Source organism: Gouania willdenowi, chromosome 11 (assembly GCF_900634775.1).
Source record: "Gouania willdenowi chromosome 11, fGouWil2.1, whole genome shotgun sequence".
Taxonomy (NCBI): Eukaryota; Metazoa; Chordata; class Actinopteri; order Blenniiformes; family Gobiesocidae; genus Gouania; species Gouania willdenowi.
In genome coordinates this window covers 9,230,729-9,256,405 of record NC_041054.1, presented here as the reverse complement: position 1 = coordinate 9,256,405, position 25,677 = coordinate 9,230,729, and the positions used below count along the sequence as shown (strand labels likewise).

At 36.3% G+C, this 25,677-nt stretch overlaps 1 protein-coding gene across 4 annotated transcripts in view; it reads right to left on the bottom strand.

The window, feature by feature from the left end:
* The window catches only part of trps1 (trichorhinophalangeal syndrome I), a 129,541-nt gene that overhangs the window by 6,065 nt on the left and 97,799 nt on the right, over positions 1-25,677 (bottom strand). For all 4 annotated transcript variants that reach the window (XM_028461192.1, XM_028461194.1, XM_028461195.1 and 1 more), the window contains one exon: positions 2,280-2,402. In XM_028461192.1, the coding sequence (XP_028316993.1) occupies positions 2,280-2,402 (123 nt within the window). The remainder of the gene's footprint in view (positions 1-2,279; positions 2,403-25,677) is intronic.

Below are 25,677 nucleotides of genomic sequence, written 5' to 3'. Positions count from 1 at the left end.
CTTTAAAGCTCTGTTCAATAATTGCAGCGTGCTGCTCAGGGTTGTAACTCGGTCAACCCACTCATGCATTTATTCACCGCTTGATTTATCACAACAACGCGTGCACTTGGAAACTTTATAAGCTCAGTGGAAATATGCGTGTGAACATGAATCTGACATATTTCTTTTATTGAAGGAGACCAAGCTTTTAAATCTGAATTCATGCATGTAGAATTTGTCAAACTATGAATTAAATAGACAAGGTGTGCGATAAGCTTAACCCAATTCTAATTCACGTAGTTTAATTAAATTTAGGATTTCTACACTTCCCCAGGGCTGAGATAATATTACAATAGTAAGAGTTGATTTACTAAATCATATTTTCACTCCCTCTATGAAGCTAGTGCCCTGAAATACAATATTTTGCTCCAATATTAGTTTTTTCTAAGGCAATTACTTAAAATATACAAGAATTAAACTGATATTACAGATAATATTTGACTTCTCACACATTTTAATTTATAATATTTGGCTTGTTTTTGTGTATTCAAAGAGATTCATATACAAAGAAGACAATTATGCAAAATACTGTAAGGTTGGCTGTGTTTGACATGATTTTCCTTCTTCCCAACCAAGGAAGACAAAGATCAAATTGTTTTAAAAGTTTATCCGATAAGATTATCCTGTAGTCTGAGGTTAGTTAAGAGTGAACACTTCCTGACAATCGGCTCAGAAACGGGTCGGGCCGACAATCAAATGTTAAATTTGTTAAATATTTACAAACAAACTTCCTCGTATGTGTGAAAAGCCAACGACTCCAGTCCTGACGCATGACCATATGATTTGTGACGTGGAACGGAAAGAAGCCAATCAAGAAGCGAGTCGACAAAGAAACACGTAATCCTGCCTTCCTGGCAACTCGGTGTTTCCAAGTTGAAAAATATCTCAAACACGATTGACCACTAAAATATTAGATTTTTTGTCCTGAGCGGGAGCTCCAACTTCAGCTGGTGTTTTAGGTCACTTTGTTTAGTACGCGGTCGTAAAATTCAAAATTCCGTGTTGCATTAGATTACTTTGTAAAGTCCTGTTTAATCACGTGACATTTCTGGCTTGGAGGAAGATCAGTGGTGGGACAGAGTCGTTATGTGTATGTGCTGTATTGAAATTATTAGAATAGTTTTTTTTATGCTGCTTGGAAAGAAAAAACCCCATCTGGGATTCAAACCCGTAAAAACAGAAACGATAATAACTCGACTTACGGCAAGTGACGTGCTACACTTAATACATTGGTTGGAATATTGTATCACTTTAAAAGCATAGATCTAAGCATTATTTAGAACTGCAAAAGAATAAAAAAATTAAAGGGATTAGAGTTGCCAGTGGAGGCAACGGTAGAAACATATATGATCAACCCAGAACCATGAATGAACACCGGGCAAAAAAAAAGAAAAGAAAAGAAAAAGTGAACGGCCACACATTAAAATCAAAACTGTTCAATAACAGATTTTTATTCTTCATATGTAGGGTCTGTGTGTTGGAGTCAATTTGTGATTTCTGTTGTCACTTTGTATGGTTTTGTCATTTTGTGTGTTTTTTTGTTGTCTAGTGGTATCATTGTCTCTAATTTTGTGCGTATGTTGATGTTTGGTGTTTCGTTGAAGTCGTTTTATCAAAGTTTGTTGTCGCCTTGTGTGTTTTGCGAAGAACTTTGTGCATTTTTGTTGTCATATTGTATCATTTGTGTATTTTTTTTTTTTTTTTTTGGCTCTAGTGGCCTTTATATGACAGTTGCTTGACAGGAAGGGGGTGAGAGAGAGCAGGGAATGACACGCAGGAAAGGGTCCCAGGCCGGGAATTGAACCTGGACCCGCTGCAGGTGAGGAACTACAGCCTCCGTACACGGGGCGGGCGCTCAACCCACTGAGCTACACACCGCCCCTTGTGTATTTTTTTTAATGACATTTTATTATCATATTGTGTTTTTTTGTTGTCAAATTGTGTAATTTTTGTGTATTTTGCTGTAATTTTCTGTATTTTTACTGTTGTCATGTGACATTTTCTGTCGTTATGTTGGTGACTGCAAAAAATTAGGCCGAGGACCGCACGTGGACCCCCCCGGCCAGCTAAATCCTTCTTCTTCTTTCACAATTTTACTATCTTTTGAGTCATTAGCCTTTTCTCCACCAATGACATATTTTCTATCTTGATATGTAGGGTTTGTAACAGATACAAAATCTCTTCAGATTTACAAGAACAAGAACATCTTGCTTAGAAAACCATGTCCGTATCCGACTTACCGAATGCAGCTTCTGATACAACCCACATGCGTTGCAGACGTAGCCTCCGTTAGCGTTCTTCCTCCACAGAGACGTCTTGGTGGTCAGGCAGTTTGCACAGAAGACGCCGCTGCCCCTTCGCCGCTACAAGGACGACAACACAGGCAGCGTTAGAGACGAAGGGAAGCAACATTAAAGAAAAATCAAAGAAAGTCACAGAGAGAAGAAAAAAATAACAGTTGTTCACATTTGTTTTAATTGTCATGCCGCTCAAGAAAACGCACTGGTAGCGAGGTCAGACGACCCGAGCAAGAGTGTGACAAAAGGAGAGAAAACAGATTGGCTTTGGTGACACGTGGATGATGGCATCTCATTTATCAACCTAATAAGAAACCTTTTAGAGGACAATGTTCATCTCTGCACTGATGTCCTCTATGACACAGGGTTCATCAAATCCCTTAAACATACATCAGGTAATAGAAAAGCATCCATTCCAGCTGGAAACCTTGTTTTCATTTGTTTGTTACAGTCAAACCAAACTGTGTGTGAGAAGATTACTGCAGCAATTTTATCAGGTACTTGAGAACGACGTGAGAAGAAATGAGTTACGCCTTCACCTTGTAGCGCCAAGTGTTTCTTCCTATATCACACACACTCATACGCGCACACAGTGCAGTAGTGCATAGATAAGTAGTGTGTGCACTAAAATGTGGGGGGTTAAAAGGGCTGTCGTCGTGGCAACTCGTTTCATCACAGTAATGAGCCAATCACAACAGTTCTCCGTCTCATTAAGCCCCCGGCCCCATTCACCACCTTTATGACCCTAAAAGGACAGCATACCTCATCTTTTCACCACCTTCACGGAGCGTTTTTTGCTCCATACCAGTGGTTCCCGACCTTTCTTGTCTTGTGTACCCCTTGAGCCTTTTTGTCATACCGTGAGTACCCCCTCACTCATACGTGTTCATGATTCTACAAAAAGTAACAACTGAATATTCAACGCAAGTCATTTTATTTCATCTTCTGAAAGTGAACAATTAATATTCAGGCATTATCTTCTTATTTAACTAAAATTAAACTTAAATTAAAATTAAATTATGTTGCCTTCAAGGCAATAAAAATTATAAATATAAGAAATAATATTATTTCTAGTAAACATATGTATTATTAATACTAATATATTATGATGATATTGTTACTAAAGAAAAATAATAAAATTGAAATAAAAAAAAAATAATAACGCATACCCCTGGTTGGGAAACACTGCTCTATACACCTGTCCAACTCCATTCTTCACAAATATTTGCTTCCATTCCTATATTTTTATGGAGTTTAAATTAATATTACTACACATCATCTGTGAGTTGCCTTGTCTTATTGCCTTTTTCCAAATCTGAGCCTTCACAGTAAACTTCTGTCCACTGCGGCCCACTTTCTTTCTTTTATTTTCTATAGCTGACTTTTCATTGTTGTTGTTTTTTGTTCATGACAGCACTGAGAGGTTGGCATATTTCTAGGATCTTTTTTTCCGCCCTCTCTTTCTTTATTTCTTGGATCTTGGACATTTTCTTTTATGAAAAAGCGCTTTACTTCAGTCACACGTCCTGCTGCTTCAGTGCTGCAAAAAGTCACTATAAACTAAAACTGCCCGTCAGTAGAACAGTTTTTTCAGATGGGGCTGTATCCTTCAGGTTGTGTTAGGGCATTTTATTTACCTTTATATACTTTTTAATAATCACATCCATGTGAAAATGAAAGTAAGAAATTTAAGTAAGAAACCTGATTTGAAGTCCGACACATTCCAGTTCAGTGCTATGTTGTTGTTTTAAATTGTATTTTTTTTGCTTTAACTAAATAAAAATGCTTTGGTGATACCAACATGAACTCGGAACAAGAGCTGTCTTACAAAGCAAGGGCTACATATCAATGAAAAATGTTTTTTAAGCATTTTGCCGAATTATTCTTTACATGTCAGGCACGTTTCAAGTCTGTAGAATTTGTTAAATGTTTGTATGCAACAATAAATAAAAGTGTAATTCAAAGAGAAACCGAATACGTGTTTATTTATTCTGAAAAAACATTTGCCTCTTGGATTAATATGGATCTTATTAGAAAAAAGTCCTTTGAAAGGATGCTGCGTGTAATAAACACCTGGGCTAATGTTACAATTCAGCATGGTACATGTGTTTCCATCCTTCTGACATTAGACATTGGAACGCTTACAAGATGGACTCTTCTCAGTGGAGTGAGCCAGAGTGTGTGTGTGTGCGTGCATCTGTGTGTGTGCGTAACAGACAGAGAGAGAGAGAGAGAGAGAGAGAGAGAGAGAGAAAGAACCATACGGTCACCACATGTAAAAAGACAGAACCAGGTGATTGATTGATGCATGCGGTGTGTGTGTGTGTGTGTGTGTGTGTGTGCTTTTCTTGGGTATTAGAAGCCAAACAGTGTGTCTGTCATCAGAAGTCAGTTTCCCTCCAAGCACCCAAATCGCTCACATATGGCCTCACAGCTGCCCCACAATGTAACAAAGACACACACAAACACACACCTGAAAGTATTCCACTTGCTCATAAAAACCTGCTGATTTGGAAGGTAAATCAAAATGTATCTGAATGTGTGTGTGTATATATATATATTGAGTCCTAACACAATTTGCATGCGTTTCCGTGTGTGCGTGTGTGTGTGTCGGGGAGAGGTTCAAGTGCCAATTGCTCAGGAAAGCTAAATTGAACTGGTTGATCTCTGACTTCCTTCTCAATCATCAGCTCTTTAACTTGACGTGTGCACAGATGTGAAACCATCCAGCGTGTAGTCACACAGTGGTGTGTGTGTGTGTATGTGTGTATCATCACATCAGAGATCACCGTGGCATGCACCCCAGTAAAGTTATTCCAGCCAACTCCCGTTCTTCCCGTGGTGGGTGTTTGTGTGAATGTTGTTTTTTTTCCTGATGGATGGCTGATACCTGGCCTCTCCCACACACTCCAGCCTGCTGCAAAGGTTCCGCTGGTAATTAGAGCCCAGGGTCTTAATGGCATCTATTTATCTGCCGCCCCGCAGTAACGTTCAATCAGTGCAACCAACCACGCCCCCGAAAACACACTCGCACGACACGCACAACAGCACCAGGTAGGTAACACCAACGATCAGGGAAATTAAACTCTCCATCATATTCAAACTAATGAGGCTAAAAAATAAAACAAACTTTTATGCAGTGTTGGGGTACAAACTTGACTTTGGTAGTTTGTGCTAACGCTGACTTTTTACTCAGCATTGTGCTTTTGGGCTCTGTAGAAAGTAAACTGCTTTTCTTGCAGTGCAAACAACATAACTGATGAACACATCAGATGATTGAATTTATGAAATAAAAATAAATATGTCTAGTTAAGTGTAATGAGAAAAAAAAATCTCAGACATTTGGAGAATTTTGAATTATTTTATAATATATTATTATTATTATTGAATGATGTTGTAATTTATTACTATTATTATTCAATTATGGTATCATGTATTATTGTTATTATTATATGATTGATTATTAACATTAGATGATTGAATCTATGAAACAAAAATAAATAAAACATCTATACAGGCAAGTGTAATGACAAAAAAAAAAGCTTCAGACATTTGGAGAATTTTGAATCATTTCATACAGTAATTTATTATCATTATTATTACTGATTTATGTTAAATTTATTACTATCATTATTGAATTATGTTATAATGTATTATTATCATTATTATTATTATATGATTGATTATTATTATGAGATGATTTAATTTTTTTTTTTTTTTAAAGCTGTGTGAGAAAAAAACTTCAGGCATTTGGAGAATTTTGAATTAATTTATTATGAATATTATTATTACTGAATTGAGTGATAATTTTCCATATGTATCTCCACAAATATTTATTGTACAAGCTAGATGCTTACATTTATGAAAAGCTTGTCTCAAGTGGAGTATTTTATTTCGTTGGACCGAAGCTGTACGACCTACCAGTAAAGTGTCAAAGTTCATGATGTCACAAAAAAAAAAAAAAACTTGGCTACTGGTACCATTGAACGACATTTTCTTTCAATGTGTGTCATATTTAAGGTCAAGAACTCCTCAGTAAAGTGAACAAAGTGATATATAAATATATACCTTTTTCCTTATAACTTGGCCACAAATTAATAGTGCTCAGACTGGTACCATTGAACAACATTTCCTTTCAATGTGTGATCTTGACTTTCACCCAAGGTCATATTTAAGGTCAAGATCAGTCTTCTGTTTTTCCTGCAATATTACTTTAAATTTCATTAGTAAAAACGACAAACTTGTCAACAAATCCAGATACAGGTTGTCATTTTTGCCAATTTTCAATTGCAGAACACATATTTGCCTTGAGAATACAGGTCTTGCCTAGTTATAATTATTATTATTATTATTATTATTTTACCAGGGCACACTCACAAAAGAGATTCATCTCAATGTGGTTTGCCTGGTAAAATAAATGTTTTCAAACATGTAACAGACTTCAATTTGGTAATTATTTTATTTGTTTGTTTTTTTCAGATTTTTTTTCTTAATTTTTTTTTATTGTGTATGTTGTTTTTTTGTGTTCATGTTTCAAAATAATATAAATCCAATCAAAAAGGTTATAATAAAATGATATTAATATAACTGAATCCATTCGCCTCAAAGGAAAGCGAGGTCAAAAACACATTATTGGTTTAATACCACTCACACTCTGTTTGCATGCTCTATTTGCTGTGATGCACAAACTCTCCCAGTTCAAAGGCTTCCTTTGGTCCCCTGTGAAGTTAGGTTTATCGTGTGTGTGCATCAGACATTCTGCACCACCTGACTGCTGTTTGTTTACAGAAAAAAACAAAAAAACAAAGTTATCCAACTTTTTTTTACGCATCATGACGATGCTATGCCAACCCACCATTAGAAGAGTTTTCAACTTTCCAATTTTCACACACAAGTTAGTAACTTTCTCCTTTAATGCACGACTGAACATAATTAAACTAATTTAAAAGAATGTGAAGTTGATTTAATATCAGACATACGGTGTTACCACAAAGTGGGTGAACAGTTTATTTGGCTCCTCTTTGAATTTCTCCTGAAGCCCAATATTTACTGATGTTATGCCAACAGTTTACTTTGCATGGTTAATTAGTGGTTAACGGAAGAATTGCTTAAATACATAAGCATTCAGCGGTTTGGGACTTTTTGCACAGCATGCAACTAAAATTTGCATAAACAAATGTGCTACAGTTTTAGCATATTTAAACTCTTTATTTTGGGTAATTTAGAGACATAAATTCATTTTTTTTAAAACAACTGTTTTTCTTATCTCTCAGTATCTGGGGTTTGTTTATTTTCCGTTGCACTGGGAATACAGTGAGTTAGAAGTAAACAAGCACAAAATATTCAATTGTGCTGGAGTCCTTGAAGCTGTGGGACGGAAAGAGTGAAGAGGAGAGTCGGGGAGTCAGAAGTGAAGAGAGAAAGAAATCAAGGCACACGCAGCACAGGCTGGAAAAAAAAAAAAAAGCTTTTTATAAACAAAGTCTTTCAAAATGAAATTACATTTAATTGAATTAGGGACTAAATCAGTCCTGCATTCACAACACAGTAAAGATGTATACACACGCACAGCGCACACATTGGAATACATACACAATGACTCGCATTAAATCAGCGATTATTTAATCAGACCAGAAGCTGGAGGAATTAAGTGAATTCCATACTGCCAACACCAATATCCTATACAGTGGATCACACACACACACACACACACACACACACAAAGGAGATGTAGTAATAGAACCTTAACTCATAAACGAAACTGACAATAATTTAAATAAAGACCCATCAACATGGGATGGTGCATCCATCGTTGTGTTCATCATCTCCAATGAACTGCACGAGTGATTATTAAATACTTCTACATTATAAAACAATTGAGCTGATATTGTAAAGTGAAACCACAAATGCTTAAATGGTCTAAACATAACACACACACACACACACACACACACACACACACACACACACACACACACACACCCCCCCCCCTACAGGTGCATATTTTCTCTTATTTTGAATCTCACAAATTTACTGTCATCTTTGTTTAAATCATTAACAACAAAAACAAAAAACTACAATAAAACAAAATAAATGTATAAAAATTGATTAAATAAATAACCCAAACCTTTTTTTCCCAAAGTATTTAATCACAACCTTTATAGTAAAATATTACTACTTTCTGTAGTGTTTACATTTTTTAATAAAAAAAAAAAAAAATCATGTTTTCCAGTTTATCACTGCTAGTTTTTTAAGCATGCAAGTAGTTTTGTAAGCATTTAAATCAAAGATTGGAATGTAATAATGCACTTAACACTTTTCAATTTGAATACAATAAAGATCATATTTTTTTTTGGCAAAATACATTCTTTTTCTCTTTATTTTAATTGTCTGGATCTTTTTTAACTAATATATTTTTGTTCTACTAACCTTTTTATAAACTGTTTGAACTCATAAACCAAAAAAAACTGCACATTTCTTCATTTATCACCATGCAAAGTTGAACAAAACATGTATATATTTCAATTTTAGCCAATTATGGATATATCCTTATCCATAATTGGTGATTTTGCCTAAAAAAATAAAAATTCCAATTTAAAAAAAAAAATTGCGTTTCCCCAATGCACTTAAAAATTACTGCAGACATCAGATATATTGTCAAAAGTGCAACTTTATTGCTGTGATTGTCCTCAAGAGTTAAAATGCATAGAGCAATCCCAAAATAAAAAGTAAATGACTCTCTGTCATTCAACAGTTTCAAGCTTTAACCCAGTTTTAAGCAAAAGTGCAACAGCTACTTCACAGTAGCTTCAATTTTCTGATTAAGAAATCAGAAAACAACATATAACATATTAAAAATAATAATAAACTCTACCCTTATCATCTCAGCATAATGCAAATAAAACATTAAACATGCCTGTGGCACACATACAGTAAAGCCTATTCAAAGGGTAAACACATGTAAACAAAGAGGGAGCTGGCTCACATCGAGCTACGGTAACCCACAACGACGGAATGCGAAAAAGTACAAAAAAACTGTGGTGGTGAAAAATAAATACTTTAAAAATTATTATTTTTTTTTTTTTAAACTCAAATTTACAAAATAAAAATCAATTTTATCTACCAATTCCATAAATCAATTAAATCTATTTTTTGTCCAGCCCTATTACATCCCTACAATTACTATTTCTCTAGTCTTTTACAGGACTTAGACACAGACAGTGACAATACCAGGTTTTAACAAAAAACACATTCCCACATTTCAAAAACTATAAGTGCTAGAAAATACACATCTAGTCATTAAATTACCAATAAGTGATTCAGATTTTTGACTTTGTTGACTAATAAAACCATTACAGATGATAGATTCTATTATACTTGTTGAGAGCTAGAACATTTCTATTGCTAACATACCATCACTGTAGCTGTGGAAAAACTTTGGTGAAAAGCGACTCAGCCAATGAAGTCACACTCTCCACAGGAGTTGGTTTCACCTCTGACAGGAAGATGGAAGCCAAGACACTGTTTTATTATCCTTCCTGCCTTGGGCTTCTACGTGACCATCAGCAGGAGGAAGGTGATGATCGCTTGTCACTGAGAGGTGTTGGAGACTGATAATGAAGATGTTTGATGGTAGTCTGTCTAATAACACTGCCCTCAAAGTCTGTCATCACCTTGGATGGGTGACTAATACTTAATGTCTCCATAAGTTTAATGACTTTAATAGTTGTTGGTTTTTTTTTTCTTTCTTTAACTGATTTACAACTGATTTTCTAATTTCAACTTTATTATTTTTCTTTAATAACAATATCATCATAATATATTAGTATTAATAATACAAATGTTTACTATAAACAATATTATTTCTTATATTTAAAATTTTTATTGCCTTGAAGGCAACATAATTTAATGTTTAATTTTAGTTAAACAAGAAAATTAATATTAACTGTTCAATTTAGGAAGATGAAATAAAATGATTTACGTTGAATATTCAGTTGTGTTACTTTTTGTAGAATCATGAGTGAGGGGTACTCATGGTATGACAAAAAGGCTCAAGTGGTACACAAAACAAGAAAGGTTGGGAACCACAGCTGTAGGTAATAGAGCAGATCACACAGCGACCCACTTCCTTTGTTATGATAGGATACAACATGTACACGTTTGGGCTTCATGTGACACTGAAAGAAAAGCTTTTGCACCGTGGCCTCCTTTTTTTTTCTTCTCTGTGTGAGTTCCTCCGTCTGTCAGCCACGTGTGTGGAATGACAACAAGGTCGATGACATCACAATGACACATTAGTGAGGTCCGTTTTAAGTCCTCCGAGGCGAAAATTCCCTCCTTTCATTTGTTCAAACCTTTGATTTTATTTCTTTTTCCGTGGTTTCCTGTCAGGGTTTGTTTATTCTTCCTATAACGTATGGTGACTTCCTCCTTGGATAATTAAGCATTTGCTAAGTCTCGCTGCACTTTAAGCTAAATTCTATTATCCTCAATATTGCTATATCATTTTGATAAAGGGTCACTGTATTATCAGCTTCTACTTACATCGCATTGACCACGTGGAAAATAGTTTGATTACAGCCAAGAACGAGGAAGTGAAGGGGGAAAAAAGTTAAAGAAAATATTACTTTATTGGAGATTATTTACATACTGTACATGTGAGTTCCTTAACCCTGAGCTCTATGTGTGTGCGTTTATCGGACACAGTGGTCTCCTATCTATTTATGCATGTGCTGTATCTATATCCATATAAGCATGCATGCATTTAGGGGTCATTACTTTAGAAAGTATTTTTTCCTCTTTAAATTACTGGTAAAAAAAAAAAAAAATACAAGAATAATAAAACTAATGTATATACTAAGGTTTAAAGTGTTAGAGATTGTGTTCCGAGTACAAAATAAAAGCCTTCCTTCGGGTGTTATATCAGTTTTTAATCAAAGAAAAGGAAAATATCATTTAAAAGTGGTTTATATTTTTTTTCAACAAAGTAAATTTAGAACAAATGTTATAAGAAGATGCATTTCTGTTTATTTCGTGAATCACTTTAAGTGAATGAGTTCACTGTCTATGTTCACAAATTCTTTAAAAAACAAAATGCTTTGCACCTATTGAAACACAAGTTGATAAGCTGATGAATAATGCTGTTATAGACGTGTTTCTATTGTTTTTTTATATAATGCTGTTTGGGGATAAAGGATGTTACTGCTTCAGCCCATTCCATCTTTGGTTGTTAAAATGAATATTTATTATTTGTATTGAATACTGTATGTTGGATGACGGCCATGAATACATAAACATCAATCAAAAAGTAAGTTTTAGAGGTTTTGATAAAAGAGAGAGAACATGTGGATGTATTGTCTTATATTGTGTGGTAAAAAGTCCTCTTCTGAGCTCTTTTTTAAATTGTGTTAAAAAGAGGCACAGTTAGGCGATCAGACTTTATTTTGATGTTTAGTTTAGTTTTTTTGTTTGAGGAATACCATAATTTGAAGTCTTTCAAGTCGTCACCATTTGCACACTAATCAGAGAGTAACAATATGTATGTGTTTGTTCATGAGAAGGCCCTGCAGGTTTAAATGAACACACATTCCTGCCATACAAACACAATTACATACAATCTGGTCAAAAATCCAAGGCAGGACATTGCTTGAAGGGGTGCTGGAAAGGGCATTCTAATGAGAGGCGCATCTTTAATACCTGTGGCCGTATCCGGTGGTATTAAGTCTTTTAGTAGCCGTCTTAGAGTCTTTATTGTTTACCTGAGAAAGGTTCAGTGGGCTGATTCCCACACCACATTACAAACAGTCTTTATTATAAAAGCAAAACTAGGGCCTTTCCTCAGTTCTTTTTTCTCTAATTTGACGTCATTACTGGTGCAATAAACTTCCCATGCCGCTCCATCTCACAGAGGTTTCACAGACATGTCTGTAGGTGAGGGTACAGGTATATTTTGTGTCAGAACATTTCCATTTCAGGACAAAAAACTTGCACTTTTGCTGTAGATTGAAACAGTTTCAAAAATAATTAAAGAAAGAAAGCAATCAAACACGGTGCTCAAATACATGATTATAGCTTACAGCAGCACTATTGTGCTCTGGTCGTAGGTCAAACTGTGTCAAAGACAACAAACACATTTCCTCGAGTCAACATTAAAACTGTTGGTTTTCTCAAGTCCTAAAGGTCCATTTAAGATATAAAAAAATGGCTGCTGTGACAACATTTTGTCAGATTTATAAATTTGACTTCAAACAAGGCAACAAGCTGTACTGGCAAAGACATGCATGTAAGACAGCAACGTATTTTAGATTGAGAAATGACCTTGGATGGGCAAGACTTTCCCCAATGAGTGGGAAACAAAACAGACAAGAGAAGACAGATAGTTGTGAGGAACAAGGATAATCCCTAGTAAATCCTATAATAGGGAGTTTTACACCTTTGAACCTAGACATACACACCAACACAAGCACACACAGGTAACAATGAGTCCCGGTTAGAGGGGATGAATAAAAAGGAGATTAAAATGCACATTTTGATACAGGTTTCATTTAAAACATTGTTAATTCCACTGTGCTAATCTCTTGCCCACGGGTTTGGATTTCTGTTTTAACACAGAGTGATGAACTATAGCTGCGTTTCCATTACCCTTGGAAATGCCCAAAATCTAAATAGCGCAATAAAAACTGGTATGAGGTATTTCAGATATTTCAATATTGAAATGTATTACAAAAGCGTGATGGAAACACTTTTTCCTGCAATTAAACGTCACAGAACGTGCCACATTAGACAGCAAACAACCAAGGAATGCGGAGTATTATAAGGAGTGTTTGTGCGTTCATTTTCCTGCAGCGAAGTCTCGCGAGATGAGATTTCACGAGAGTTACGAGACTCCTGCCCAAAATAACCTTCAATGGAAACACGTACAAAGCGCAATTAGAAATATCGCTTTTATTTAGCGAAAATCTACAATGGAAACAAACACAGCTCCTTGTTCTAATCAAAGGGGACATTTTTGTCATCAGTGTGGCTGTGAATCTACCTGGCAACCTGCCTCTTCGTAGGCTGTAATGTCACATATATACAAGTGTTAATGGTCAGAGGAAAAAAAGAAGTATGAGAAAAAAGAAGGTGCTTCAAGCATATGCGGAAGTGTTAAAAACATGTTTGGTCTCAGTCTCAGGCTTAACTGTATGTAACTGTGTGCATAGGAGTGTCTGAAAGCCAGAGGTCACAGTGGTGGAAAATGAGCAGCAGTGATTAGACAATGTGTCACGTATTAACGCTGCTTAGAAAACATCTAGCATAAAAATACACTTGTGTGAGGGCGAGAAGCAAAAATAGTAACCGGCTAACCTGCATTCACACTCAATAAATACTGTACATAAAATATTGTAAACATGTCTAGTGTTTGTTCTTATTTCTCGTACTTCTCAAAATTAAATAATAGTTTGATTAGAGCAATTAAATAATAGTCAACCCTTTAATTCCCTTATTTGCATCGTCAGCTCGATATTCCCTCCTTGTGCACGATTTCTGCATCCGTGTCAGATGGTTCTTAAGGTAGTTCACACTGAGAGCACTTCTGCTAGTGATATAGTGCCGGAATTTTATTAACTACCCTGACCTTTAGCCATCATTACTGTTGAGCTGACAGCACTAAAGCATTTCTTTATGCGAGCCACAATATGGGGCAACTGTTGGAGTGCTGTTGACTGTACGCTGACCTTGTCTCTCAGTGCTGTCAATGACGGAGACGTCTGTTGAATACCAATTTTGGATGATCTATAAGATTTAAGGAGCTAATATTTGTTTACAATATGCGCAGGAGGGGGCAGTATGAATATTTGGGGAGATCTTCAATATATATATATAAAAAAATGTATTAGAAATATAAAGAAATGTTCAAATCTTCCCGTCAATACATTTACACACAAACTGATTATACTTTTGTATAAACGGCGTAATTAGTTAGCTTTATACTAATATATATAAAGCACAGACAGCACGCAGATGTACAATTTTTCAGAAATTTACTTTTACGATATAATATATGATGCTAATAAGATTTTTTTTTAATTAAAGAAAATAAATCGAGCTTTAAGTAGAATCTCTTTGCACAGAAGCAAACATGAATGGAAACTAGGGATGTAACGATTCACTCAACTCCCGATACGATTCGATTCTCTCACGATTTATTTTACAAAATGGGACTGTATACAAATTATGACTGAAAAAAACTCCATTATTTTTTTTTGGAAAAAAAGAAACTAGAAAATACTGTACTATTTCCTTTTATTTTTCATTGTCAAAAGAATCCCTTGATAAACTATTCAAAACAATGCAATTTAACTAAAGATAAATCATGAAAAAAATAAAGGAATAATACAAATGAAGAAGAAGCTTATTAATTTAAATTCTGGTTCAACAGTAAACAATGCAAAACTGCATAATAGTTCTTTTCTTTTTAAAAGTGCAACTGAAAATGTATTTTGTAGCTTAACAATTGGACTTTAAAAAAAAAAAACCAGTCTGCACTGTATTTACGTCAGATATTTGTTTGGACCAGCAGAGGGCGGTGGTAACCCAGTGGTCGGTTGGCATGCAGCTTTTCCAGCAGTGAAGAAGAGATGCTATGAGCTAGCAGACAGAGCTAATAGAAAAACGTGAGTTTTACAGATATTCACGTAATATTACAGATATTCTTACGGTGCTAAAGGGGTAAAGAATCATTTATGAACATGTTTAAGAGTAGAAGGCGGCCAGAAACAAAGGAGTATCAGATTCCGCCCGCCGCCTCAGCATTTGGACAAGAGAAAAATAAAGTACTGCGATTCAATTTTCAGAGAATCGATGTGAACCGTGATACCTATGAATCGATTTTTAACTGCCTTACGATTAATCGTTACATCCACAATGGAAACATGTGAGAACTGCATTATTTTCAAGCTAAAGCTTTGTTACCTACAATCACAAATATACCAATAAACCGTATATTCAAAAATGTATGAATGTTGTGATACACCAATGCTGAAACACATTAGCTGCTAATGTTGTGTAAATAATTGCAAATAATTGTGAATTTGGCTTTGATAACACATTTTCTTGCCATGTCTACCGTTTGAGGTCGCTACGTTGAATTTCATGTATTTGAAGTATGACTTCATGCTGGTCTCTACTTTTCCTTTGTCATTTCTACTTTTTAAGCTTCTTTTAAATCTTCTTAGCCATGTGTGCTTTGGTTTCTGTGAGGTTTCAGTGATGTTATGTGGTGTGACAGGCTGGGGGTTTATATGACATTTTTCCTCCTTAGCGAGCCCTTAGGGTAAAGTTTGAGAATAAAACATCAATACCTGAATTAGTTCAAGCCTCTTTTCCATCCCTACCTCTATTTATCCCTCTCTGATTGTCAAAGTCCTCTCGCTGCACTGAGGTCTCACATACACACACACACAGAGGAGTTGTTTATGGCATATGGCCGTGTGTGTGTGTGCGCTCCATGTATGATAACCCTCACGTTATCAGAGAAAAAGAGTTGCTTTGGGAATATCAACTGATGAAATTTCTCCATCTGCTGAGAAACAAGATTATTACGTAAACACATTTTCAAATTAAACTTCCCTTTATTATGCTTTAATTGCACTCCATTGACCCACCCAACATACACACACATGCACACAAGCAGCAGACAGTGTGTGCCAAACAGATCTATCAACAAGTATGGAACCTGGCCTAGACTGAAACTCAGATTTGACACCTCCACAGGCAGCAAGCTAATGTTGTGTTGTTATAACAAGATCACAACAGCTCAAGCTCTAAATTTAGCTTTGCTACACTTATCATGTGTGCAGCCAGTACAGTTCGACGGAAAATCAATCAACAATATGGGTTTAATGAGTGTGTGTATATATATATAAATGCACTCAACAGATATTTATTTAAAAAGAAAATGCAATATTATTTATGGGCACATTTTATATTTTTAATGAGAACAGTGCAGCTACATTTGTCAGGGACGAGGCTAAGGATCACCTTCAACTAGTGGGAGGGTCACATGTTCTGGGCAGTCCTGTCAGCACCACACCTGTAGCCAGTCTGCTAATCATCATGTCACCTATATATATCCTGCCTGTGTGTATTCCTCTTGTTGGTCTGTTAGTCTTTCACGTCTGGTCCGTCCTAATTGTCTGTCTGGAGTCGAGGTCGGCCACGCACCATCGGTTGAGGATCGTCCTGCACCTCACGTCAGTCTGTACCGTCTGCTGTTAAGATAAAGACTCTGCCAAGCAACCATGCCTCTGAGTTCTGCAATTGGGTCCTGTCTGCTACCTGTGACCACATTAACTTAAGAAACACCTATTATCATACCTAACTTAGCACAATTTAAACAAAAAATGCCATAATGTAATTATTATTATTATTATTATTATTATTATATAAGTCAATCAATATGGTCACACTATTCCAGGTATCAGGAAGAACCAAATGCAAAGGATACTATTTTTTTTTTAACTTAATAACAAAAAAAAGAAATTAAATTAATGGTAATAAAAAAAACATATGTAAAAATAAAATTCTCACAAAACCATTTTCCAATAGTAAAATATATATTTTTTCCAGTGAGGAATGGATTAGGGCAGTGGTTCTCAAATGGTGAGCTGCGGTATACTAGAGGAAACTCCGAGTGTGCCGTGAGATTTTGTGACAACCATACTGTATACAAATATTGATATATATATATAATATTTCACTGTTCCCACGGTTGAACAGGTGGGAATTAGACTGTGACAAAGGCTGTAGAACAACATTAAAACAGAGAAACAGTGAGAGGGAAAATGGAGCCCTTTCTTGTACGGTGGCCTGTGGCACAGGTGATATTGTACATGATATGATGTGTTATAAAGGCTATTTTGCACAATAGGTGTGCCACTGGATTAGGGTCACCCAGGGTCAGGAAATCTCTGCTTTCTCTATCTATCTCTCCTTCTGCATCACTCCAGCAGAAAGCAATCTGTGGGAGGAGGGAACAAATGCAGGGATGCCGACGGCTGAACCCCCCCCAAAAAAATAATAAAAAAATAAATAAAAACAACAAAAAGTTAAGAACAAATTAAATTAGATCTAGTAGCAATGGTTTTGTACTAACATCTTACTGCACACACAAGCATTTAAATTCTGTTAAGACACCTACAGCTCGTAAATACCATGACTATCAAAGCAAGTACATTGACATTAAAAAACCAAGAGAGGAGGGATGAGGGGGAGGAAGATGATGGAGACCACGATAAAAAGAGAGTGAAAACTTCTTTTATTCTGTTTCTTCCTGTGATATCAAAGGTCTCATCTCAACACGGAAAGAAAAATAAACAAACATGAGAGGTGTGCCATGTTGGAGAGGAGTGAACAGCAGGAAGTCAGCAGAACACTCCAACTTTCTACTGCAGTGCCACATTATTTAGAAATGGGAGAGAGCATCTACAGTAGGGTGGGAATCTCTGGGTACCTTACGATACGATACGCGATACAAAGCTCACAATAACGAATTATCTCCACGATATGACGATACTGCGATTATCGATTATATTGGTCAAGAAATCCAATCTACGATAATCTATAACATAAGATTATTTTATTTTATATCTCCGAACAGACAATTAAATAGAAAAAACGTGTCCTATGAACAGTGAACTATTTTAGTGCAACATTCTTCTGTAACAAAAGTGTCAAATTACCAATGTAATAAATAAGCATCTCCAATAGGGCTTTCTGTAAATAGAAAATATGTTCTTTTCTACCAAGTGACACCATTATAGTGCAATATTCCAATATATTGGTCCTTAAACAAACAGTGGACAAAATTTCTGTGAAGACCTACCAGCATATTTTAGTGAAAAAGCAAAAAATGTTTTTGAAAAAAAAAAAAAAATCGATACTTAGCACGAGCATATCGGTAATCAATCGTACGGAAAAATATTGCGATATATCACTGTATCAAGATATCGTCACACTCCTTATCTACAGTATATGTGCAGATTAACACCAGCATTGTCCTGAGAACCAGAGTCTGAGTCCAAGCTTTCCCACCTTCATTAGGTTTGGTTCTCTTTCAAATTGTTCATTTGAAAGCAGACCATCACACCTACAAGTGTTACACAGTATAGAACATGTTTGTCCAGCCACATTCTACCTAGGATTAGAAACTCTCCTCGACTCATAGGCCATCAAACTTAGTATTTTCCACAGTTAACCTGCATGTTACTATATGCTCCATGTAATTGCCTTTTCTTTGGAGTGATTAATACACATTCATGACATTTACAGTCAAACTAAGACCCGTTTCAGGTTGTCATCATGTTCATGTTGTCAATAAGGCCTATTCTCCGCGTAAATCCACCAAAAGTGTGTAGTCTGTAAATGAAGCAGGTCTGAAGCAAAGGAGGCGGACTGAGCCATGATGTCATTATTTTTGGGGCTGTCTGGAAATCACGGAACATGAACAAACAACAAAGTACCCCCTTCCAGGACAAGGAGTGGATGGCACGAATAAAATATAATTAAATGTAACACATTTTGTCCAATTTATAACTGGTAAATGTGAACATATTGGAAATACTGATGGTCAATCCATTGGCGTGATTGTATAACACCCCCACACACTCCCACCCCACGACAGCGTGATAGTATTGCTTTGGATCTTTCAGGGAGCCTCTACTGTAATATCACAAGTGCGTGTGGCTTAAATTGTAACTAAGTCCATACTTATAGTGCAATACAATGTTTTCACCTTATCGTGGCACTGCACTTATTACAGGTTCAGAAATGCGTAAGAGGAAAAGAACTTAAGCAGACGGAAGAATACGTGCACGGCCAGAGTTTGAATGGGAACGCCCACATTTCAGGGCCCTCCACCCAGAGTGCGTAACTGGGATGAAGGTGCGCAGTGACCGACTTAAGTACAGGGGAGAATAGTGCGTAGCCAAAAACAGCATTTTTTTTTTCACCTACGCGCATGGGAGAATAGAGCCCTAAATGAATTCATACCAACACAGAATTTCAATTGATATTTTTTCATCCCGGTGCAAAAATAGATCAGGTAAAACCAGTTTGTATAACTCAATGAAAGATGTAATATACATATACAAAAAAAAAAAAAGTAATATACATTAGTGTTATAACTAATATAGATACCTTCGGGCAAGTTTAAATCAGTGAACCTTGGCTTGATTGAATCGCTCTAGGATTTGTTCATCCACAAAATGCAATCAATCAATAACTGTAAAGTAACCATATTTTAATTTCTAAAAAAAGAAGAAGACACTTGGGCCCAACCCGGCAATATTTGACCTTTCTTGAATCTACCTCACGGCAAAATACAGTAGAGTTGATAAATAAGTTGTTATTGTCCATAAGGTTTAAAAATCAATTTCTCTCTTTATAACAAAGACTTAAAAACAATCTCTATCTAAAATCTCTATCATTGAAACAATGAGAGACATCTCCTATTAGAAACTAAAACAATAACCAAAAAAACCCCTTAAGGCTTACAGAACATTAAATAATCATTAAATACATACTTAAATAAATAACTGTGACCTTAACTTCCTATAGGATACGTTTCTCTGAACCTCCATGAGGAGGTTTTATCATCCAGGAGGGTTTTCCTGATGACATCTTTTAATTAAATCCACCGGTATTTGGTCTCTTTCAGTCTTTATCTTCTCACTGCTGCGTGTATGACAATTTTGTCAAAACAAAGCGGGACCTTCAATGATTTCATCACGTGAGTAAAATTACAGTAATGAACCATATTGGCTGTAAAGAGAAACTCTTTAGCTTTCAGAAACTGGTGGAATTTCCCCGATAAAGCAAATATTAGCAGAATTAATTTATTGTAACTTGTTCTCCGAGATGCATTCAGGGTCCCTGGGAAACCCGGACATTTTCATCTACTCAAATGTCCAATGTGAAAAGAGGACATGTCTGGGTAAATCCGGACACATGGTCACCCCAAATAACTGACATCACAGTTGTAAATGCTAGAACTTTTCAATCAATTCACCTTTCAAATTTAATGATATACTGTAAACTCCAGCAAAGTCTTTTGTATGAATGTTTAATATTATAGGATCCTAAAGGCAGCACTGTGAGGTCACAGATGGGAAAAAGCGTGCAGATAAGTACCTCAGCTATCAGTCACAGCACAGACCGTCATGCTGAGAGCATGTGAGTCCATGTGTTGGCTATCCATCGCATTGAAACTAAAGCAAAAGAATGAAGACAGGAAGCAATGTGCACGGACCCTATCTTGGACCCCTCCCACCCTCGCACACACACACACACGCACACAGTGAGCAACAATGTTATGACAATAACTCTGGATTTTACAGCCCACTGTAGCTGCACATCTGGAGAGCATCAGAACACACAGGAACTGATAAAGACACATGCACAGACACAGTTGGATAAGAATGGGAAGCTGGGAAGAATGAATGATGTTGAAGAAAAGGAAAGAAAACGGTGAAAAAAAAAGAAGATGAATGAGGTTGCGATCATTTAGCTTGGGCACTGCAATTTTCCCTCTTTTACTCGTCTAGTTTCCTCTCTTCCTCCCTCTCTCCTGCCTTCTGTTCTCCATGTCTGTTCTCTAATCCTATACGACAGAGAACAGAACACAAATCTCCTTGTTGGCAGGGGAAGAAAACAGTCTGTTTCAAGTGAGTTTGAGGGAAAGATGGAGAAAGACAGTTACAGAGATCGACTGCATAAATTACAGAGTCATTTATACAGTTTTGGAAACTATGGCCAAACATATGTAGACACTTCCTGTCTTTCCTTCACTCTCTATAGCACACACAGACAAACAGAAACACACACTGAAACTAAGATGCAACGACATCATGGGCAAGTCATTAAAACAGCTGTAACGTGCTGTCACACACTACATCATACCTGAATCAAATTCATGCCATGATACAAAAAGTGTACCATACATAAATCACTCACACGCACACGGTACAGTCTGTGTGCAGGTGTGAGGTCCAACAGGCACACTGAACTCTCTGGGTAGCCACAATCCAAAAATCTTAGCACATAATTACCAACAACAAACTTTCAAATTGATACAATGGGAGAAATTAACTTAGATAAGGGAAAACACCACACTGCGCGCTGTTGTGCTTTATAACAGGAAAAGGATAAATATACATATCTACAAATGAGACTGGAGTAGATTGTTGTGGGATTTACACTCTTAATGTAATCATTACTGTGAGTTTGTTTCATTAGAGGGACCTTAGTGACCTGCACTGACAGATGAAGTTTAGAAACAAGTTATAAAGTTGTTTGTCGAGAGATGTTAGATGCAAATACAGATATCTAATAACCATATGGTCATTACTCAACATTCCCTGAAGTAAATTACATAACATAATTCAAAGACTGGTATTGACTTTCAGGTAAATAAACCAATTCACCAAACTTAAAGTGCTAGATAATAAAATACATCATAATTATAAGCTAAAACAATTTATACTTTGGTTCATCTAAAATATTATTTTTCATAGTCGCCCATAAATCAAACCCTCATATACACTTTTGCACTCGTGTTGCACACTATTCGAGACCAAGACTTGCCCAAGACCAGAAAGCACCAAGATCAACAAGACAAGACCAAGAATTTTGGGAGTCGAGACCTAGTCAACACCAAAACCGAAAACTGAAGAGACCAAGACCATAACAATCTATTTTAAAAACCAGGTTAAACAGTTCAAGAGCATTGTCTGTTTAACTTTAGGTTTCCATTAAATATTTAAATTTGTCAGACAAAAACAAGTTGTCTGTAACTCTTTCAAAGCAAAACATGCAAAAATCTCAAATCTTGCCAAAATTCTTGCTAAAAATAAATACTTGTATGTATTTAACTCATTGAGTGCCATTCACGTCTATAGACGAAATTGTGTTTTTTGGCTGGGGTTGCTAGGAGACGGTGTGACGAAGCTCTCCGGTGATTATCTAACTTGTACCGTGATGTAGTGACCAACTGGTGAAATGTAGGTGGCAGCAGCGCACCTTTGGATGAGAGATCACCCATGATGGGAAGAGCTCAGAGGGAGAGGAAAGGAGTTTACGAGACAGAAAATGGCACTACGAGAGTTGATGCTGAAGTTCCCAGGAGTTCACACTCAACCAGAGCATGTGTAAAACTGTAAAAAAAACAGGGCAAGCGCTGACACTCGGCATGAGGAGGAAGTTGTGTGTGTGGAGACTGATGGGGGGAGAGACTTGGAGGAATGCCAAAATACTCTGACCTAGCTAGCAAAATAATAATAACGTTGCCATCAAAAGCCTGGTCTCAGTGTTGTTTTTGTAGTTTTAGAGAAGGAAACCAATGTTGAGGTGTCCCTAAAGCAAAAAAAAAAAAAAGATTCAAAGTCACTAAAAGGTTTTTTTTATCAGAAAAGGCCGTTTTTCTCAGCTTTTTGTCACAAACAGGCAATTTGTGTGAAATTTGCCTCGATTCAACTGCTGATTACAGAAGAACAAAACCAGCTGGACACGAAAGAAATTAGAGACTTTAATCTTTCAGAATCTGGTGTCAAAATTCTGAAAATGGCTGACACTGAATGAGTTAAAAGGCACCGATAAGTCCAGATTTGTTTTTAAATACCTGACAATAAGTTGTTCATTTGTCCGGTCAATGAGGTCTTTCTGTATTTCTGACCAGAAACATGATGGATTGAGGTTTCTGACAAATGAGGCACTAAACAAATTCCCAAGGAGGCAGAACAATCTGTGAGCTAACAGTAAATGTTTGAAGTCAAATTACAAAATGAATTAATTAGAAACAGTTGATTATTGTCACATTGATGAAGTTTAAGAATAGCAGATCGCTGCTGGTCTTGACTGGTTTGGACGGAAAATCCTGACTCTGTACAGTCCAAGACCAAAACAATACAGAGTAGGCCTACTACAAATGCTTTTAAGTCTGAGACAAGACCAAGACTTTCAATACGGACTCAAGACCAAGACTGGGTAATGATAGGTGTAGAACTAAAAAGGCAAGCGACCGTTTGGGGCATATTATTGTTAAAGGAAATCTATTCAAACATACTTGATATGAAAACGATCGCGAGCGGCAGCTTCATGATATGTAATTGTCAAACCTTTCACATGAATGACTATCAAAAGGAATATTTTCCAGGGGCAAAAAGACAAAAAAAAATCGAAATCAAGAATCAAAGCTGTAATTACTATTTTTATTGCAGAATCACTGATGCAGAGAAAGATATTGATATAGAGACCGAAGCAGGGGAGGAATAAAAGACATAAAATTAAGAGAAGAAGGAGGGAATAACGGTATACTAAATACGTTTTTTAAAAAAAAACAACTTTAAAAGCATGATACAACTTCCAAACAGAAGAACTATTATGATTAATTTGGTGGCGTGTAGAAAACAAACCGTAATCCGACTCGGTCTCTTTGGCCTCTCTTCATCTCCCTCCCTATCAGTTGCTCTCCCTGGTTCCCATAGTAATCATTCAAACCTGATTGCTCTGATCCGTCGTTTCTATTTGTCATTAAACACAAAGCGCGCACACAGAAACACACGTTGGCGTGCATGGACACACATGCACACCAGGAGACAGAAACAAATGCTATCTAATGAAATTGTATAAATAAATAAAAGGTTTTTATTTCCCCATATGTCGATCCGCTCCCTCGCTTCACATCACACACACAGCCTTCATCCACTGGTCAATAAAGCACTCACACACAACTGCAATACACACACACTGACGTATACACAATCTAAATCAAAGGCATGAATGACCGCACACTTTGGCCGGTGAATCTAAATGTAGATGAGTTCGACTGGTTGAGCAACCGATGGGAAGAGAAGCCGTTATCGAGAAAATCTATGTTTGTTTTTCTTTGTTTCAGTCAGCGCTGTTGACCGCTTCATCAATCGGTTTAACCAAATGTTATAGAGTTTTAACTCGCATAAATACCAAAGCACGCTGCAGTTACATAGAAATGTGACTACACGTCTGATCCAGTAAGACAACAATGTCAAAATAAGAGGGTATGAATACTAAACTGACCAAAAAGGGAGGAAAGGGGCTTGAAAGGCGGAAAAAAAAGCGAGTTTCCTTCACTTTCTCTTTTCCTTCTGATGAATTATACCTTTCAAGCCAGTAGCAGACTGTGTCATTTCTTCCCTTCTGTTTTTCATGTAAAAGAACAAGGTAATTGGAAGTCTGATGGAACACAGAGCAGGGCATTAAAGGCGTGTGCGCTGAAGTCACCTGTATTTTGGGTTTTCCTTCAGACTAAACCCAAAGTGGTGGCAAACCAAAAGCAGACATCGACTTGAGGGCTTGTGTCTTTTTTCAGATTTTCTTTTTTTTCCCTGAAATGTTTCAAGTTATAGTATCTAAACAAAACTCTTGGAATGAAGTCAGAGAGTTGGATTCATACAAAAACTTGAGAGACTAAGAATACCAAACTATTGATCCCGATTACACATTTGACGAATCTGGCTCTTCAGTGTTTTTATCGTGGGTCTGTTTGTTTATGCCGTGTCTAAATTATAGACAGTATTCACATCAATGGCCAGCATTTAGTTTTGCATTATGCATAATATTCTGTGTTCATAGCAAATCTCTCTTCATTTTTAACAAGTGCATCTTCCTTTACTGTTTATAACTGCCATTTTAAATTTCTGAATGACCAACCTTACATCTACAGAGAGCAATAAAAGCTAGATGACCAGGGGACTTTTTTAGGGTATCTACTTGATTTGTTGGCTTGCATCTAAACCTGCAAGTTCAGTACACTGGTCCAGGTTGGCTGAATGTTGGAGATTCATTCCAGTTAACTAAAAACAACCCACCATTCATAAATGCAATCTTATTTAATGATAATCAAAGCACTTTTACATTTTTTAAAGCGAATCACATGTTCAAAGAAGAGCACTCAGAGAGCTCAAACCTCGGCCAATTGGCAAATCTCCTCTTTGCCAGACTATGGCAGTTATCTGGATCAGTGATCCTGATCATGGTACCAAAAGCTTGGAAGAAATTTTCAATTAAAGAAAAAAAAAAAAAAAAAAAAAAAAAAACATTAATAACAATGTAGTAAGTCCAAATGTATGGGCACCCCATTCTATTGAAAAATTTCAATGAAATTAGTAATCCGGATCTGATCTGAATAAAACTCTGTGGGGCAGTTGAGGAACCAACATAACATAACTGTCATATTTCCTAAAGACCAATCAACTATGAACCCAGACAAGAAATAGCAATTTTTGATTCTTGAAACTGATCCAGAATCAGAATAACGATCTGA